General features: G+C 36.7%; 1 protein-coding gene across 4 annotated transcripts in view; it reads right to left on the bottom strand.

Annotated features, from left to right (window-relative positions):
• Positions 1–21,316, bottom strand: part of TXNDC16 (thioredoxin domain containing 16) — a 174,413-nt gene that overhangs the window by 42,113 nt on the left and 110,984 nt on the right. For all 4 annotated transcript variants that reach the window (XM_020974852.2, XM_020974853.2, XM_020974854.2 and 1 more), the window contains 2 exons: positions 14,753–14,899; positions 13,977–14,036 (listed from right to left, as the gene is read on the bottom strand). In XM_020974852.2, the coding sequence (XP_020830511.1) occupies positions 13,977–14,036; positions 14,753–14,899 (207 nt within the window). The remainder of the gene's footprint in view (positions 1–13,976; positions 14,037–14,752; positions 14,900–21,316) is intronic.

Raw genomic sequence — 21,316 nt, 5'->3', positions numbered from 1 at the left:
GGTTCACTTACTCCCCCCCTCAATTCCCCCCTCTTCCCCTCCACTGTAAGTTTTTTATTGACTCTTTTATGTGAGATAATTTACCCCATTCTACCTCTCCCTTTTCTTTTCGCCCAGTACATTTCTCTTTCTCACCCCCTAATTTTATTTTTTTGGATATCATCCCTTCATATTCAACTTGGACCTCTGAGGGTATATATACCCTGTGTGTGTGTGTGTGTGTGTGTGTGTGTGTGTGTGTATGTATATATTCCTTCTAACTACCCTCACAATGAGAAAGGTCTTATGAGTTACAAATATCATCTTCCCATGTAGGAATGTAAATAGTCTCTTATTAAGTCTCTTATGATTTCCATTTTCTGTTTACCTTTTTGTGCTTCTCATGAGACTTGTATTTGAAAATGAAATTTTCATCAAGAATGCTTGAAAGTCCTCTATTTCATTGAAGATCCATTTTGCACCCTGAAGGATTATACCTAGTTTTGCTTGGTAGGTGATTCTTGGCTGTGATCCAGGCTTTTGTGTTGCCCTTCAGAATATCATATTCCAAGCCCTCCAATCCTTTAATGCAGAAGCTGCTGAATCTTGTGTTATCTTGACTGTGGCTCCATAATACTTGAATTGTTTCTTTCTGACTATTACAATATTTTCTCCTTGACCTGTGAGCCCTGGAATTTGGCTATAATATTCCTGGGAGTTTTCATTTTGGGATCTCTTTCAGAAGGTGATTGGTGAATTCTTTCCATTTCTATTTTACCCTTTGATTCTAAAATATCAGGGCAGTTTTCCTTGATAATTTCTTGAAAGATGATGCTTAGGCTCTTTTTTTTATCACAGCTTTCAAGTAGTCTGAAAATTTTTAAATTATCTCTCTGAATCTATTTTACAGGTTAGTTGTTTTTCCAATGAGATATTTCATATTGTCTTCTTTTTTTTCCCCTCATTCTTTTGGCTTAGTTTTATTACTTCTTGATTTCTCATAAAGTCATTAGCTTCCATTTACTCAATTCTAATTTTTAAGGAATTATTTTCTTCATGGAGCTTTTGTACCTCCTTTTCCATTTGGCCAATTCTACTTTTTAAGGATTTTTTTTCTTCAGTGAATTTTTGTGCCTCTTTTTCCATTTTGCCAATTCTGCTTTTTTAAGGTATTCTTCTCATTGGCTTTTTGGACCTCTTTTACTGTTCGGTCTAGTCTGTTTTTTAAAGTATTATTTTCTTCAATTTTTTTTTGTCTCCTATACCAAGCTGTTGACTCATTTTTCACGATTTTCTTGCATTACTCTTATTTCTCTTCCCAATTTTTCCTCTACCTCTCTTACTTAATTTTCAAAGTCCTTTTTGAGCCCTTCCATGGCCTGAGACCAATTCAAATTCTTCTTGGAGTCTTTGGATGCAGGACCTTTGACTTTATCACTTTCTGAATGTGTATTTTGATTTTCCTTGTCACCACAGTAACTTCCTGTGGTCAGAATTTTTTCTGTTGTTCACTCATTTTTCCAGCCTATTATTTGACTTTTAATTCTTCGTTAAAGTAGGGCTCTGCTTCCAGGGTGAAGGGTTTACTGTCCCAAGTTTCAGGGGTTTTGTGTACCTGTTTTCAGAGATACTTCTAGAGACCTATAAGTTTTCAGTTCTTCCAAAGTGGTACAATGGTGTTTCCTACTCTCCTGGACTGTGCTGTGGTCTGTTTATACCCACAAATATTCCTTTCTGCCCTAGAACTGTGAGGAGGGCCCCCCCTTCACCATAGCCACAAGCTCTAGTATGCTAGTGCACCTCCTCACTCTGTGACTGCCACCTAGGACTACAACCTGGATCTGAGTATAGGCAAAGCAATAGAGTCCTGCCTCAGTGCTAGTAAAGAGACCCCTGTAACCTCCTTCTGACCAGTTGTTCAACACCCCTTCCCATCCATGGGCTGAGAGCTCCAGAAGCAGCTGTTGCCATTGCTGATTCAGTGGCTCTCAAGGCCTGCTCCTGGTTTGCTGGGGCAAAGACAGTAGGATAAGGAGGGGGCAAATAAGATGGAGGGAAATACATAGAAATATTTATTGGGAAAAAATTTTAAAGGAAGTTTATAAAGACCTCATTTCTCAAATATATAGAAAATTGTGTAAAATTTATAGAAATAAGAGCCATTCCTCAATTGACAAATGGTCAAAGGATATGAACAGGCTGTTTTCAGATGAAGAAATCAAAGCTATTGTCAAATAACCAATAACAAATGACTAAAGACCAAAGCAGCTCTGTAACTTATGTTAACTTTTTAAAAACAAAAACAAAAACAAACAAACCAAAAAAAAAGAGAGAGAGCAAGAGAGCTCACACTGGTTGTCAAAACCACAGGTAACTCTAAAAATAAAATAAAACCAAAGAGCTAACAGTGGTTAAAACAAAAAAGCTTTCTTTATTCCACTGGAGGAGGGAAACGAGACACATGTGCAAGGCCCCCCTCTAGTAGAAGACCCACTTTAGTGTGGGTAAATCTCAACACTTATACTAAGGGCTACACAATGAGTTGTAGCCCTGACAATAAGGGGTAACAGCAACAATGAGATAAGTTTGATTCATAGCAGGGCATCATGACCAGAACACAAGTACTACAGGTGCTTATCTGAGCTCAGAGACTACTTCTTGCTGGTGTAAAATAATTCTGGGATTTTGCTGTGGCTGAGCTCATCCAGAGGGTGAGTGCAAATGACTGTTGTTATGCCACACTCAGGGCCTTAAGGCCTTGCTTGCTGGGCCTTAGCTCTGGAAAATAGGGTGTCTCCTAATACTAAAAAGAGACCAGTAAAAATAGAAGGGTGGTCTTGGCATGAGGAGTCTGACATAACTTTACAAGGTAATGAAATTAACAATCCAATAAAATAAAGAGCACAACAGAATGGATAAGAAAACACAACACCACAATCTGTTGTTTATAGACCTAAAAAACAAAGATGTTGTTCAGCTGTTTCAGTTGTATACAACTCTTCATGACACCATTTGTGGTTTACTTGGCAAAAATATTGGAGTGGTTTGCTATTGCCTTCTCCAGCTCATTTTACAGATGAGGAAACTGAGGCAAACAAGGTTACACGACTTGCCCAGAGTCACACACAAAGATACATATACAATAAAAATGAGGGGCTGCAATGAAATTTACTATGTACCAAGTGAATTTTTTAAAAGGTACAATTTATTATCCTACTATCTTTGGTTGTTTTTCAGTCATTTCAGTCATGTCTGACTCTTCATGACCCCATTTGAAGCTTTCTTGGCAAAGACACTGGAGTGGTTTGCCATTTCCTTCTCCAGATCATTTTACAGATGAAGGAACTGAGGCAAACAGGGTTAAGTGACTTGCCCAGGGTCACACAGCTAGTTAGTGTCTGAAGCCGGATTTGAAGTCAAGATGAGCCTTCCTAACTCTAGGCTCATCACTCTATCCACTGCATCACCTAGCTACCGCATTGTACTATCAACCAAAATTTGGCACATTGATAATGAGTCTCCAGTGATGTTACCAGATGTCTTTGACAAGTACGAAAATGGTATCAAGGTCAGCTCCTATACTGATGATAAACTATTTGTCTTGAAAAGGCTATAAGCCAAGACCAAAATGGAAGGAGAGCTGATGTGTGACTTTTGTTCCCAGATGCAGCCTCTTAAGCTGAGATGCAACAAAATATGGATTGATTCTCTTCTGTTTATGCTAATTTTGGCCTAACAATTAACACTAGAGTCCACCATCCAGCACCACACCATCAATGTGTTGAGCCATCAGTTACAGCAAATGGAGAAATTTTGAATGCTGCAGATAAGTTCACTTACCTTGATACTACACTTTACAGGGATGTCCACATAGATGATGAGGTTGATGCATGCATTGCCAGAGTCTGGTTCTGCTCATATTGCTCTTCATTATTTCATGTAAGTCTTTCCATGTTTTTATAAAATCAATGAGTTCATCATTTCTTATAGCAGAGTAGTATTCCATCACAATCATATACCACAACTTGTTCAGCCATTCCCCAACTGATGGACATCCTTGCAACTTCCAGTTCTTTGCCACCACAAAGAGAGCTGCTATAAACATTTTAGAACACGTACATTCTTTTTCCTTTTTCCCTAATCATCTTTGGAAACAGAACAAGTAATGGTATTGCTGGGCGTCAAAGGGTAAAGGCAGCTTAATAAATCTTTGGGCATAATTCCAGATTGCTCTACAAGATAGTTGGATCAGCTGTATATACATTATTAAGTTCAAAAAGATAGTACCTGCTGTAGAAGCAATACTGTGCACCAGACTCTCCCACCATGGAGATTGGGCTTACTTTTTATCATTTCTTGTCCATTGAGTTTTGACTAGTTTCTCTTTAAAAGGTATTGAAAATATCTTCAAATTTAATTCATGCAGGAGACTAAGACCTGGATGCTGATAGAACTTCCTGTTCATCCAATGATGTTAAGGAAGCACAGCCATAAGAATTTGGGGCCTTTCAGATTTGACAGACATCCCAAGACCACAGAAATTACAACTCTGTGTCTCATTCATTAAATATCATTAAACATTTACAGATAGCAGCCAGGGGTAGGGGATGGAGGTGAAACATATAGCTGAAGTAAATGTTGCATCCTTGTTGAGTATTCTTTTATGTGATGACTAGAAAAACCTTTTTTTTTCTTAACTGGTAAAAGACATAAGAGTGTCACATTTTGTTCCAATACTGGGCCTAAACTAACAAGATAGTCTGAGTCAGGCCAAGTCAAAAGAGACTTAGAATAGGCCAAGCAGAAAACAAGGACTTAAATGAGACAACAAGAAATAGTAAACCAAAATCCAAAAAGCTGAAGAAAATATAAGTCATATATTATATAAACAACTAACCTAGAAAACAAGTCAAGGCCAGATAATCTTATAGAACTGAGCTACCTGGAAATTAAGAACAAAAAGAATGTTTTTAAAAATGCTTAGATGCCATATTTTAAGGAATCATAAATGAAAATTGCTTATATATATTCAAACTAAAGAGCAAAGTGAAAATGGAGGCAGCGAGGCGGAACAGTGGATAGAGGGTCAGGGCTTGGACGCTTATTTATTTATTTTTATCTCATTACTTTTATATTTATTTTATTTTATATTACACATTCATTTAATCCCATTTGCCTCAATTTGCCCATCTATAAGATGAATTGGAGAAGGAAACAGCAAACCATTCCAGTATCTTTACCAAGAAAACCCCAAGTGGGGTTATGAAGAGTTGGACATGACTGAAATAAATGTTTACCTCTTAAAAGAAACTCTAATATGAAAAGGACCAAGAATTTCCAGTTCAAAGAAAAATATTACTAGTAGTCAGAAAAGAAGAGTTCAAATACCAAGCAGTCACAGCCAGGATCACACAAGACTTGGTAGCTATAAAGGAGTATGAAGCCTTAAATATAAAAATATAAAAGCTGTCCTGCAAAAGAATGGGCCTTTAATGAAAAAGAGAACTTTCAGGAATTCAAAATTAAAAGTCTAGAACTGAGCAGAATCTTTTACATACAAATATAGGAGCAAAGAGAAATATAGGAAGATAAGTACATTGGATCAATTGGAACAAACTCTATGATAATGATTTTTAAAATATTTTAATAGGTGTAGAAAAACAAGCATTCTTTCAGAACCCTAATATCTTCAAGGGTCATAAAGTTAAAATGAGACAGGCAGAGGGAATGGAGATGGTTCTGTTCTGTTTCATGGTCTGAGAAGAAAAAAATTAGTTACAATACAGAAATATACTGAGGAGGAAAGCAAGAAGGAAAGCTCTCAGAGTTACTCAGGAAAGAAAGGTACTCAAATTTTACATAAAAGGAGTGTATAACATGAAGACTATTCCAATATGGAGGAAAGGATGGGGGAGGGTGAAATGGACATCACAGAAATCTCACTTTCTTCTGAACTGGACAAAGGAAGGTTGAATACCCCACCTCCACACTTATAGCTACACACACAGATGATATGGTGTAGAAATATATTAATCCTAATAGAGAAAAAGAAAAAAAGAAATTGTGGAAAGTCTCAATGGAACAAAGAGAAGAGAGAGAAGTCCCACATGGATGTAGCTCAAGTATCTCACTGAGTGCTGAAGGAGAGTAAATAAACTACCAGATTCAGCTTTTGCTGGTTGTTGTGTAGTGTGTGTGTGGTGTGTGTGTGTGTGTGTGTGTGTGTGTGTGTGTGTGTGTGTGGTTTCTCCTTCTATCTTGCAGAAGCTAGACTGACAACAAAGGAAAGTTTAAAAGTAAAGCCCCCAGTTCACACAGCAACTAGAGACAGAGCTCTTGGTTTTTGAAGACCATGCAATGAAAACTGAGGGGCAGCTGGTGAAGCTAGTAACAGGACAAATAAAAGAGACTGTGTGGATTAGGCAAGGCCATAAGCAGAAACCAAGAGGCTAGGGTTGAAAGTTTTACTGAAAAAATGAAGGGAAAGTGGGTCAGATTCCTTAAGGAGATGGGTTTGACAGACTAAACCTAGCAGCTCCCAATAGCCTGCCATAGTCTATGACCAGCCTACGTTTGAGGCAAATTAGAGCCCCTTTTCTCAGCAAAGCCTGCCCAAATGGTATTAGGCATTAGTTATGTGCCTCCCTGTCACATAGTGCAGCTCAATCAGTGAAACTACCATGGAAGACAGGGACAACGGTGGCCATCTGAGCAAATTCAGTTGTCAGTTGGTACAGTAGATAGAACACTGGGCCTAGAGCCAGGAAGACTTGAGTACAAATTTAGTCCTAGGCACTTACTATCTGTGTGACCCTAAGAACGTTATTTAACTTCTATTTGTCTCAGTTTCAACTGTAAAATGGGGATAACAATAGCACCTCTAAGGCTCTAGTATTTGTAAAAGTACTTAGTACAGTGCTTGGCACATCATATATGCTATTCCCTTCTATGATAATTCCCTTCCCCTTCTAGTGCAGATAGACGCTGAAGATGACAGGAGGAAACACAAAATGTGCTTCCTGCCAGGTGGCCAGAGGGCATTGAAAAAATTCTTTAGGTGTGACTCCTGAAACCCAAGCTCAAGGCATTACCCAAATTCCCTACCCTATCTGTATATAAGGGGCTGCTAAACAGTGGCATTCAGGCTACTACAATGCCAGGGGTTTCACAACAGGTCAACTTAATTTCCAAGGGGGATTTAGAGGGCAGACAACTAAGGGAAAGGAAACTTCCTTATCAGCTGCTCTGCTTGGTTTTGAATTCCATGCCATCATGCTTTCCTCCAGGATAATCTCATTATCATAAGGATTGCTTCAGCTTGGATAATTACCAGCTCCTTTGTTCTCTCCTTTGCCTCTCCTCTCTGACTGGAGAGCTGGAGGGCAGAGTAAAAAAATTACTCCTAAAGCATTCCTTATACAGAGGGATCAGAATCTTCCAACTTTTCCAAGGTGCAGTGCTTGGTTTTAGCTCCATGAACATCATGCCTAACTCTGCTCTCCATGGGAGACCTGCAAGGTCCTAGAAGCAGCCATTCCTATTCCATTTTTGGAAAAAAGTAAGTTGCCCACTTGTTTCTGGGCTCTAGTTGCTACCAAACAGATAACATAAGACCATACACCTTTTATGAATTGGGTGATGCAAAATGGCCCTTAGTAAGATGCTTAGAGAACAACAGGTCTCTATTGTTAAATGGAAATGGCAAATTCAAGATCACATTCTTTTGAATCTCTCAGTTTTGGTCCTTCATGTGCAAATCATGTGTCTTTGCCAGACTGAGGCCTTCCGTCTAGGCCCTGAAATGGTTCCTGAGGGATACTGTTTGACCTGGTTTACTGATGGCTTTGACCACTATTAATGAACAAGGCATACACAACTAATTTTCAATAACCATTAATCTAGTAGTGGGGAATACCATGGAGAATGGAGGTCCTGACAAGCTCTCCCAATGGATTCACATGTGAATCATGAGGGACACGATAAATAAGATCTTTATCTACACTGATGCCTGGGTAGTGGTCATGGCAAAATAAACTAGAGTCTCAAAACATCAGGATTGGACAATCAAAGGTGACTGATGGAGGAATTTTGCTGATGTCTCCACATATACCTTTTGATGAACTGAATGAACAGGACAATGTCCTTACAAGAACCTTGACATGGAGGCCTTGATGCCATGTTGTGGTGGGTACAGGACCACATTATCTCCCTCCCTAAAGAAGAGGGAACTACTTCTAGCCAATAATGCTTCCTGTGCCAATTGGCATGACCACCTCTGAAAGACCAGTACGGCATGCTCATATATGGTTCTCAATCTGCCTCTAACAAACTGATTATATCACCTCTCTCTTTCTTCATCTCAGGGAACTTTTGCCCTTACCTATGAAATAAATTGATACCTATTTAGGATATTGTATAGCTGTGCCAATCAAGTCCACCACCACAGCAACCACCACCAAATATCTTATCCTTCCTCATGAGACCCAATAGATCACTTCCAACTTCACTGTGAAGGAGTTCCAAGGTTGGGCTCAATACCAACAAATTTTTTGGTTGTTATCAATTCCATTTTGCAGGCAATTGCCATTATTGAATATTAGAACATAGTCTTGAAATAACAGGTTTATCATCGTGTCCTAGAATATCGTGGTTGAATGTTCCAACTCCAAGAAACTGAGTCTTTAGCACATTTATGCTACCCTAAGAAGGCAAAAGGTTCTCTGTTGCAGCAGTTTCTGAGTTTTGGCCTCCAGGAAGATTTACCTGATAATACAGGGTCTTTGTTGATGCTCTCAAATCTTTCCTTATTCCATTAGCTTCACAAAATTACACAGATCTCAAGATCCTTGGTTCCTAAGCAAGCTCCATAAATCTGGAGGAAGCAGCTCATAGGTCCCTGAACTAGAAGGCGTCTTTTCCCCTGGGATGGTTCAAAATACTTCCCTAAAAAGGGCTTGGGGAATGAAGGCAATGATATTGTTGAGAGGTGAGCTGCTTTTTAACAAGGTGAAACTCTCTCTGTATAACTGACAATTTTTAATTTTCCTGGAAGAAAGAGAATCTTTTAGCCACTTGATGGGAATTCTGAGTCCTTGGATGAAGATGAGGAAGAGTACTTACCCATTTCCTAAAGAATAAGGAAACAAATACCCCTTATCAGAGGCCACCAAATGGGCTACCAGGGTGGAAAAGGTTTTTAATTGTGGACCAAAAACACTGAATGGGTGGCGGCATTAGGATGGTATCAGCTCAGATCTTGGGACAATCTGCATGTAAGAGGCTTATGATCTCCTAGCTACTCTATTATAAATGAACCTGATCTATGTTATCATTAGACAGCATTTGTGACTATATTGAAAGTATCATCTCCAACATAGCTCTGGTGATGCACCTGCTCATTATCACCAGCTTATATCACAAGATCCACTGTGAATTATAAATATTTGGCACTGACCAATACACAGACCAGATAATTGAGATTTGGGATTTAATCTTTCTAAGGCCTAGGATTTTTGGTCTTTCCCATTCGGTTTTCTTCCTCATTTGGTTACTACTTCAAAGGGTCACTAAATTTTTTGTTTGTATGTTTGTTTGCTTTTTACTATACTTTTGGTTTACCTTTTTTTTCTCTCTTATTTTCTTCCCCAAGATAAGGACTGTTGAACAAAGGCACTAAAGTAGAGGAAAGTTCTCAAGAAGACCTTTAGAACTTTACCACCACTGAGTAGGGCACGGTGAGAACAATATTATTGTCTTCCAGAATCCCTGGCCAAGGGAGATTGGATAGCTTTTCTAAGACTCATTCCATTTGGGATAGGCCAGTTTTTCCTTAAGAGGTACTGAAATTATCCTCAAGATCTGACTGGCTCAGGGGACTATAGATTCAGCACTGACACAGTTTACTTAATAGCAGAGGAGTCAAGATGTTTCAATATAAAGGCAAAGGGGGTGAGAGAAGGGGCTTCTACATCTTTGCTGAATATCCTTTCTATACTATGGCTAAATAAATCTTTTATTAACTGTTGAATTATCTATAGATGTCTTATTTCACTCCAATATTAGACCTAAACTACCAAGGAACCAGCCTGAGTCAGGCTTTTCCCACAACAATACTAAAACTGTCCTGCTCTTCTATAGTTCCCTTATAAATTTCCCTCAGTTCTCTTCTCTGTATTTTCAAAAACTATTTCATTTGTGATTTTTTTCTTTCTTTTTTTACATTACTATCATTACCCACCAACATCTCCTATTCTCCTCTAAGCTTTCCTTTGTAAAAAAATAATACACTGATATTTTACAAAAAAAGAAAAAAATCATGCCATGGTAAATGCAGTCTTTTATATTTGAAAGACCTTTTTATTTTAAAAGACTTCCTTAAATGTCAAGAAACGTGATCCATCAGGCAATAATACCTCAGTAGAAACTAGAGTAGAAGTTTGCAATCTAGAGAAGATACTACAAAGCCTTCACTCAACGGATGATATCCAATCTTATATAGCCTATAAATAATCTGGGTCAATCAGCAATTCATTTGCTGATTAAGTCCCCAAAACATCAGTTAGAATTAATGGATAGTTCATTTTTCTGGCTGACAATAAAATATATGATTAAACAGCCAAGTTGTAAAGGTTCTGGGCTGGGCTATGTATGGGCTAGTTTGCACTGGGCAAAAAAGACTACCATTTCTTGCTTCCACCTACCAAAATAGTACAAAAATACAATCACAACATGAACTAGAAGGGAAGTAGGGCCACCATGGTCACACACATTGGTCATTCTTACTAAGAAACTATATGGACAATATACAGCTTTAGTAACTCTTCCCCCAATCTGTACTGCATATACTAATTCATCCTAAGGAATAGGCATAGGGGAGGCAATTTCATGTATGCAAGATTATAGTGCCTGCAATTGGATGTTCCATACCAGGAAGTAGAGTGTGAGCTCAGTTGACAGAATCAGGTGTACAGATTTTGGACCGAATCTGAAATATACCTCATCCCTTTCTCCACTCAGGAGGCATGTGTTTTGGCTAGACTATGGAGATGCACAATTAATTGATCAATAAGTATTTTTAAACAATTATTATCATTTAAACAAAATGATGTTAGGTGTTAAATATATATACATACACATACAAAGAATGAAACAATTTCAAGAAGCTTACACTCTAATGGAATAAACTATGAGTGTGTATGTGTGTGCGTATACACACATAATACGATAAATACAAAATAGTTAAATACGAGGTAGTTTTTGGAGGAAAGACACTAGTAGTTGAGAAGATCAGGAAGAGCTGCATATAGAAAGTGGTGCATGAGCTCCACCTTGAACATACAGCTTTGTAAGGTGAAGGTGAAAAGAGTAAGTACATCCCAGGAGGTCTGGAGGACATCTATTACAAAGACACGGAAATGGGACATGTAGGGTCATCTACAAAGAGCAGACCAGTTTGGCTGGATTGCAAAGGTCAGGATAGGGAGTAATATAAAATGAGGCTAGAAAGGCTAGGTCTTTCAGGGCTTTAAAAGAGAAATATGAGTTGATATTTGATCCTAGAGGCAACATCCAAATTGAACAAATAGGAGAGGGACATAGTCAGATCTATGATTAAGCAAAACCACTTTAACGGTAGTGTGAAATGGATTAGATGGACAGATATGATGGGACCCTTGAGGTAGAAAGCCTAGTTAGGAATATGCTACAATAACCCAGGTGAGAGTTGAAGAAAGCCTGAACTAAGATGATAGCTATTAGTGGAGAGAAAGAGAATCAAGATTCAGTGGACTGGATATATGTGAGGTAAAAGAGAATAGAGTTACAGATAACACTGAGGTTACAAACCTAAAAGACGAAAAGAATAGAAATGCCTTTTACAGAAATAGGAAAGTTTAGAAGAAGGCAGAACTTTTTTGTAGGGGTGGGGAGTGGAGAGGTAATAAATTCTGCTTTGCACATGCTGCATTTGAGAAGTTTCTGAAACGGCCAAGAACATCTAAATATTATCTAATAGACCAACTGGTGATGTGGGACTGAAGTTAATAGGAAAGACCAGGGCTGTATATATAGAACTGTGAGTTATCCACATAAAGTTGGCCTTTATAAGAGCAAAGAGGGAGAAGAAAAGAAGGCCTTTGACAAAAACTGTGGAACACTTACACCTAGGAAGCATGATAAATATTTTATATATACTTATAATAACAGCACATATTAATACAGGATTGTAATATTTGCAAAGTGTTTTACATACATTATCTTGTCTGTTTCTAACAGCAACCCCATAAAACAGGTACTATAATTAGCCCCCGTTTTTCAGATGAGGACATTAGGCCCAAAGTCCTTGCTGCCTTAAGCCCTAGTTCCTTGTGTTTGAAGAAAAAGAACAAGCCACAGAAATCAACAGTGCTGTCGCCTAACAATTTTGCTCCAGGAGTGGATAATAACTTCTGCACTTGGGAGTCAGGAAGATATGAGTTCAAATCCTGCCTCACATACTTAACGCAGGCTTAGAGTCTTAGTAACTATATGACCCTATGCAAGTCATTTAACTTTTCTTAGACCTGGTTTCTTCATCTGTAAAATGGGTATAATAACAATGCCCACCTCCTAGGACTGTTATTAGGATCAAATGACACAAAAAAGTAAAACATTCTTGAACCTTAAAGTGTTATATACATGCTAGTTATTGTTACTATTGCGATCATCATCACCATCACCACCATCATTGTCATCATCATCATCATTAGCAAATTCTAATTCTCCTATAATCTCCATTTCTCAGAACAGTGGTAAAAACTGCCTAGCAAACTCCTCTCCTAATCACTACCATTCAAAATAGTTTCTGATACTACCAATCCCCACACTCCCTTCCCCATTCAGCTCAGATCTCATTCTTTCCTTTCAGGGGAATCTCTAGACTCCCTGCTCTATCATTACCAAATGTCCCCTTCATCTCAACTCTCTTCCCTTCATGCTCCAACTTGTTACAGTGCTAACCACTGGGGTACAAAGAAATGCAAAAACAGGGTCCTTTCTCTCAAGGAACTCACATTCTAATGGGAGACACAACATACAAATAACTATGTATATACAAAATGTACACAGTGAGTATTGTTTCATACAGGGGGGTAAGATGGAGTCAACATATAAGAAACCAAAAGGTTAAAAAAACAACAACTCAAAACTTCAATACCTACCCTAATCACTTCAATAGCCAGTTGTAAGCAGGCAATACTGGCAACACGAGAAAGGAAATGCACGAGTAAATCAAGCAGAGACTAAAGAGTGTAGAGCTAACTTAAGGAGACCTATGTGCCAAAGTGGTACTTTGTTACCACAACAGTCACAAAAACTAGTATTTGTACCTAGTACAGTGTGGTCACTCAGACTTTATATAATGTTACTATTTTACAATTCATGGCTACTTAATAATAAATACATGATTATTAATAATATTGTTACTATAAAGAAATATTTATACAAATAAATCTTAATAAATGGATTTATTATAATATTAGTGATTGCAGTTGTATATGATATTTTAATACAACAATAATAACGATATAAAGCAGAGTATTCTTTGCTTTTTAGGGGTTTCAACAAAACCCGAAACCTTTTGGGATACAGCAGAACTTAGATCTGTTTAATCAAGTTCTTTCCCCTGTAAATTGTGATTTGGTCATGATTTGAGCCACGTACTATAGAAGTACTAAAGCCAAAAAGCCTGACTATTAATACTATTAACACACACACACACACACGCGCGCACACATTCTAGTTTATGAAGGGATGCCTATACAACCTTGGGCAAATAATGACTATACAGTTCTAGCAAGCCATGCTTACATACTAAAATGATTTTGAAAAGCATCTTTGTAAAAGTTTTTTACTACCACCAATTTAGTTATGGGGATACAATCACAGTGTACTTAGGTTTGTCTTCTTAGTCTGTTAAACTACATAGACATATTAGAAATTATTACATCACAGTACTATACCTTTTAATTTAATTGCCACATCAACATAGGACTGCAAAAATGCCAAGGACACTGCTTCCCCTGCACACACACACAAAAAAATATGTATGTGTATCTATATGTATATAGATACACATATAATAACAATATAGATATGATATTTGAACAGTCACTGCATTGTTTTGTTTATAATTGTATGATGCATTATATTTTATTATAAGAGAGATCTTGCTATCACTAATGCATTTTCAAAATACATTAAAGTACTGTTATTCAACCAAACTGGTACTTCTTACATTGTATAAATGTGTTTAAAAATTCTAATACTTTTTAGAAAATTCCAATAGTTAAGGCAAATAAATATTGGGTATCTCAAATTGTCCTTGATAATAGAAAAATAGATGAATTATTTCATTCCTCAAAATTTAAATAGTATACTTCTATCAAATCTACAAAGACTTGTCAACATAAATTATTTATCAATTATATAGTACTCTAACACAAAAATATATTAATAAAGGTATTAAAAAATTCCCCAAATTTCTTAGAGAATTTATCCTATTTAATAACTGATTTTAACTTATTAAAAATAAGGCTTTGGACTATAAACGTATTTGGGATGTTTTTAAACACTGGACAGGTGTTTAAATTATAATTAAACATTTCAGAAAAAATAACCTATCTAGAAAATATGGACAGTCTTCCATTTTATTTCTAGCTACATTCAAAATATTAAATAAAAGTACTTTCAATGCTAAAATCTGAAATAAAATTTTTATTTTGAGTGACATACTTACAATTAGCATAAAATAATATTATGCTGCTAGAAGTATTCATTATTATGGTGTTAAAGGTTTCCTCAGTTAGTTCTATTATCAGTTCCAAAGGTAAATTCCTCTTCCTGTCTCTGTAAACTGTTTCAACCACTTGATCATCTTGAATACCTACGTTTTAAAAGAATGAAAAGGTATGTGAAATGAAATAAGATCTGAAGTTAATCATAAAAGCAAATATACAAAAACTTAATAATATAGTAAAAATTTGTGAATTCATATTGATCTAAGGCAAAATATGTGATAATTTAGACATCTCTTCAAGAGTCTAGATCTTCAATTTACGTAAGTCTATCCATGACTCAGAAATTGAGATTGGTTTTAATGGTAGTATGTGGAATTCATCAACAATGCTTTAACCTTTACATTAAACTATTTACAATGCTACTTTGTTGTTACTAAAGCTATATTAATCTAATATTAAATACTTAATAATCAAATGGACCTCTGATTTCATCAGTATGGTTGTTCTGTACAACAATGTTGACTCCAACCTGCCATGCCTGCACATCGTATGTAACTCTTGTCCAAGTCTTTCCATAAATTCATCAGAGGGAAATCATCCTAAGTATTAGGGGTGTTCTTCATTTTCTTCTGACATCAAAAGCATATCAGTGGACATTAGGGGTCTTCTATCAGTCATGCTCTCCTAAGAAATGCAGCCTTTTTCTCTTTTTACTTATACATTTCTTTGATACCATCATTAACACCACCTTTTCATGGCCATTTTTGTTTATAATGAGTTGCAGCCTACTCATGTCCACTATGTGACTCTCCATTGCCTTTTGGATAATCCTCAATTTCACTTCTTTGGAAACTATAGTGTTTCATGACTCACAAACATACAACAAAACCAAAAGACAAGTGGTATTAAAAAGATGGGCTTTTGTTTCAAGGAGAAACATGGGATCATTAAAAGAACTTTGAAGTTTCCAAAGGCAATCCAAACCATTCTTTTTCTTTTGTTCAGTTCTGGGCACAGCCTCTTTATAATAGATCCATTCCACCAGACAAATCTATAGTCTGGACAATAGGTAAGCCACTATAAAATGTAAAGCTACACTCCCTAAAGTGCATGAAGCCTGTAGGCCTTATGGCATAATTTAGCTTGTTCAACTTAAGCCTATTCTTGCTTACCCTAACCCAGTTCCATGTTGTCTCATTTATCCTTATGAGGCAATAAGACAGAGCTGGGGAATATAGCTGGCAACTCAGAGCAAGGTTGCTCTGTTGATGTGGTATTCCTCACCCTCTCCCCAAAATATATATAAGACCCCTGAAGTTGATAACACATTACTGCTGAGATTTAATGTAATTGTCCTTCTGTGAAGATTTGACCCTTCCTTTTCAGGACATACCTACAGAAACCATGAGTGGCAAGGGGAGTCATGTCAAACCCAAACCCTGTGTCTGACTCGAACCTTGAAACTTTTATCCTTGAATTGCCTTTGTATCTTTTACATAGGTTATTAAGTAAAAACTTTGTTTTCTTTGAATTTACCTATGTATTGGTTGTTTCATTTCTCTCATATCCAAACCTAGGAGGCTTGTTTAGAACCAGCCTAACGTAATCAGAGTATTCAACAAGATATGTAGAAAATGAATATCAACTGGTTGGAATGATATAGTTGGGGATGAAATCTCTGTCAAAGCTAACCATCTCAAGATGAGTACCTAAAAATTTCTGGTATGAGTATGCTGTAATCCCTCTATCAGAAGTACAACCCTTAACACAAGCATTCTTTTAGTTGAAGTTTAATGTCGGGATGAAATAAGGAACTTGAAAGTCATTGCACATTTATATAACCAAGAAAGGATACACAACCAAGATATAGCAGCACTTAATTTCTCTAGGCATGGCCCACCTTATCTCCATGTGGAAACACCTCTGGTCAGCAGAGCAGGATAAAGGTTACTTTCATGGGCTTCAGAAATCCACCAAGGCTAAGAGGCCCGATTACATGTGGCTAGGAATTTTTTTTTTTACAGTAGATGATAAGGAAACTGTATCAGGGAAGCCAGGACCAATCAAGTCCCAGGAACAGCTTTGTCTTAGACCCATGTAGGCTACATGGTGGGTAGATGTGGGAGAGGGAAGCTATATGAAGGACGTTGGGGCCAATCACATAATCCATTCAGGTTATGTTGTGGGAGGGAGGAAAGAAGCTGCGACAAGAATGGTAGTCCTTTCACATCTTCATATTCAATACAGAATGAGTGGCCAATTAGATTTGTAAGAAGTGATTCAGATAGTTAGTGACAGAATTGAGACTAGATATGCTTTTTGTGCTTGACCTCAGAAGGCAGAACTAGGAGCCAAGAAGGAAAGTTTCAAAGAGGCAAGTCTGCAGATGATTTAAGCAAATATTTGCTAATAACAAGAGATGTTCCTGAAGAGGAATGGGCTACCCTGGGAGGTGTAAGTTCCCCTTCCATAGAGATCTTCTAGCTGAGACAAATGGACCACTTTGCAGGGATCTTTTAGGGGAGATTCTTGTTCAGGTATAAAAGGAAATATACTACAAGAGTACTAGACTTGGGGGCATCTAGGTGGCGCAGTGGATAGAGCACTGGCCCTGAAATCAGGAGGATCTGAGTTCAAATCCATCCTCAAACCAAACACTTAACACTTACTAGCTGTGTGACCCTGAGCAAGTCACTTAACCCCAATTGCCTTAAAAAGAAAAAAGAGTACTAGACTTGGACACAGGAGGTTCCTGTGTTCAAATTCTAACTTTGATACTAATTAGTTATGTGGCTGTGGTGATTATTCTCCCAGAACTTCATTTTCCTCACCCGTGAAATGGAAATAATAACATTTATACTGCCTACACACAGAAGGGTATTACCAATGTTGAGCATGGAGCCTGACATATGGTAAGCAGTTATTAAATAAATACCTGTTGACTGAGTGATGGCATAGACTCTAAGGAGGGTAGAATGGTTCAAAATTGTGAAAAATAAAGTGTCTAAAACGTACAACAATCATTCTTTATAATGGGGATATACCAGAAGCCCTTCCAATAAGATCAAGAATGAAGGAAGAATGTCCATAATCATCACTATTATATAATATTGTGCTGGAAATGCTAGACATGGCAATAAGACAAGAAAAAGAAAATGAAGAAATAAGAATAGGCAATGAAGCAACAAAACTATTGTTCTTTGGAGACAATATAATGATATACTTAGAGAATCCCAGAGAATAAACTTAAAGAAAAAAGTAGTTGAAATAACTAACAACTTTGGCAAAGTTGGAGGACATAAAATAAACCCACAGAAACCAGCAGCATTTCTAAATGTTACCAAAAAAAAAACCCAGCACGAAGAGATAGAGATAGAAATTTCATCTAAAATAACTGCAGAAAATATAAAATACTTGAGTGTCTACTTGCCAAGACAAACCTGTAAACTATATGAATATGATATAAAACTTTCCATGTGAATAAAGATAGAGCTAAGTAATTAGAGAACTACTAATATAGGTAAGGCAAAACCAATATAATAAAAAGGATAATTTTAATTAAATTTATTTACTTACTCAGTGTCACACCAAACTACCAAAATGTTTTATAAAGCTGGAAAATACAACAAAATTAAATGGAAAGAAAAAAAGGTTTAGACTATAATGGGAATCAACAAAAAAAAGTGAAGGGAGGGGACCTAGCAGTATCAGATTTCAAACTATGGTACAAAGTAGTAATAATAAAAAAATCTGGTACTGGCTCAAAAAGAGAGTGGTGGATCAATGGAACAAATTATGTCCACAATCCACAGAAGTAAATGACCAGAGAATCTACTGTTGAATAAAACCAAAAATCAAAACTTTGGGGGCAAGAACTCATCATTCTGGGAAATCTGGAAAGAAGTCTGGCAGAAACTAGGCACAGACCAATGTGTCACACCATATATCAAGATAAAATCAAAATGGGTATATGATTTAGTTATAAAGGGTAATCTCATAAGCAAATTAGTGGAGCATAGAAAAAGTTACCTGTCAGATATATGGATAAAGAAAGAATTAATGACTAAAAGAGAGAAGATGATATGAGGTAAAATGGATAATTTAATTATGTTAAATTAAAAGGGTTTTGCACAAACAATGCCAATGTAACCAGAATTAGAAGAAAAGCAGGAAATGGGGAGGAAGGGAAGGTTTTATATCAAGTTTTTTTTTTCTGATAAAGATCTCATTTCTTAGATATAAGGAACTAAGACAAATTTATAAAAAATAAGAGCCATTCTTCAATTGATAAACAGTCATAAGCTATGAACAGGCAGTGTTCAGAAGAAATCAAAGCAATCAATAATCACATGAAAAAATGCTCTAAATCACTACTGATTAAAGAAATGCAAATTAAAACAACTCTGAAGTACAACCTTACACCTATCAGATTGGCTAACATGACAGAAAAGGAAAATGGCAAAAACTGCAGGGGATGTTGAAAAACAGGTACACTAAAGCACTGCTGGTGAAGCTGTGAACTGGTCCAACCATTCTAGAGAATAACTGGAATTATGCCCAAAGGTTTATATAATCATGCATACCCTTTGACCTAGCAAGCACTACTAGGTCTGTATCCCACAGAGATCGAAGAAAAATGAAAAGAATTGGAAACTGGGAGAATGTCTATCCAGTAGCTGAACAAGTTGTGGTATATGATTGTGATGGAATACTATTGTGCTATAAGAAATGATGAGCAGAATGGTTTTAGAAAAACCTGGAAAGACTTGGAAGACCAAAATTCATGTGAATTGATGCTAAGTGAAACGAGCAGACCCAGGAGAATATTATACACAATAACAGCAACATTGTAACAATGATCAACTTTTAAACACTTAATTATTCTAATCAATACCATGATCCACAATTCCATGGGATTCATGATGAAAAATGCCATCTACCTCCAGAGAAAGGCCTGAGGAAGTCTGAATACAGATTGAAGGATATTTTTTTCACTTTATTTTTCTTGGTTTTGTTTTGTTTTTGCAACATGGCTAATGCTGAAATACGTTTTGTATGACTTCACATGTGTAATGGGTACCATATTTTTTGCCTTCTCAAGGGGTAGAGGACGGACTTGAGTAAGGAAGAGAATTTTGACCTTACAATAAAAAAAATTAAATGTTAAAAGATAAGTAAACATAATTAAAAAAAATTTTAAGAGTCCAGCCAATTCCTTCTATGACACAAATTGATAACTAAACCAGGGAGAATCAATACAGAGAAAGAAAACTTCAGACCCTTATGCTGAATACATATTGAAGCAAGAATTTTATATAAAATACTACCAAAGGAGATTACCAACAACATGATGACATTGGATTTACACCAAGAATGCAGGGCTGGTTCTATGTTAAGAAAACCATCAGCATTAGTTAGCCATATCAATAAAAACAACAAAAAAATCCCATATGATTATTTTAATAAATGCAGAAAAAGCTTTAACTGGGGTTGTAGTCAAGACAGTGGAGTGAAGTAAGTATTCTTGGCTAGCTCTCATAATACACCCCTCTAAACAATTTTAAAAATCCCTTCGAACTGAATTTAAAGTGGGAAAACCACAAATTATAATGAGTCATTTTTCTACCCCTGTGAAGCTGAGGAAGACCAAAAAAGACGTATCTGAACACTGGGTTGGGGCTAGCCAGGAATACAATGTGGCAGAAGTAGCACTGGGTGATGGCAGTGGTAGTCAGCAACAGTAGAGAGAAATGGAAACAGTGGCACTAGTGCCAAGACACTAAAAGAGGACTAAACTAGTGGTCAAAAAAGATTACAGGGAACTACTGTTCTAACACTGGGTAAAGAACTGGGCCCCATTTAGCAGTTGTTGCTTATTGCCTAGTTCTGTATAACAGGTCTAGTGTGAAGAGGAAAAGTTGTGGTTAGGATGAAACAGTGACCGTAACTGGGTAAGGACTAGTGTGCAAGCCTCCACAAAATAAATGGGATGCAAACAAAGCAGTCCAAAGGGTGGAAACGTATATTTAAACATTTCATCAACAAAAGAAAGAATAAATCATTGAATACAACTGGAAAAATTAAAAGAATAGGATGGAGGGAAATACATATAGTTAGCATTCATAACTGTGAATGTGAATGGGATGGATTCATCCAATAAAATAGAAGCAGATAGAATGGATTAGAAACCAGAATCCAATAATACATTGCTTACAAGAAACACTTAAAAAAGAAAGACACACAGAGAGCTAAAATAAGGGGCACAGCAGAATCTATTATGCTTCAGCTGAGATTAAAAAATGGCAGGGGTAGCAATCATGATTTCAGACAAAGCAAAAGCAAAATTAGGCCTAGTTAACAGAAATAATTGGAAAAATACATTTTGCTGTAGACAATTAATTAATATAAATATTGAACATATATGTACCAAACAGCATAGAATCCAAATTCGTGCAAGAAAAGTTAAATGAGTTATAGGAGGATAAAGACATTAAAATTCTTAGTTGGGTACCTCAATTTCCTCTTCTCAGAACCGGATAAATCTAATCATAAAGTAAACTAGA

The sequence above is a fragment of the Phascolarctos cinereus genome, unplaced genomic scaffold (genome assembly GCF_003287225.1).
Source record: "Phascolarctos cinereus isolate Bilbo 61053 unplaced genomic scaffold, phaCin_HiC Scaffold_3;HRSCAF=262, whole genome shotgun sequence".
Lineage (NCBI taxonomy): Eukaryota > Metazoa > Chordata > Mammalia > Diprotodontia > Phascolarctidae > Phascolarctos > Phascolarctos cinereus.
The sequence above is the reverse complement of the archived record's forward strand: the minus strand, read 5'-3'. Positions and strand labels throughout refer to the sequence as shown.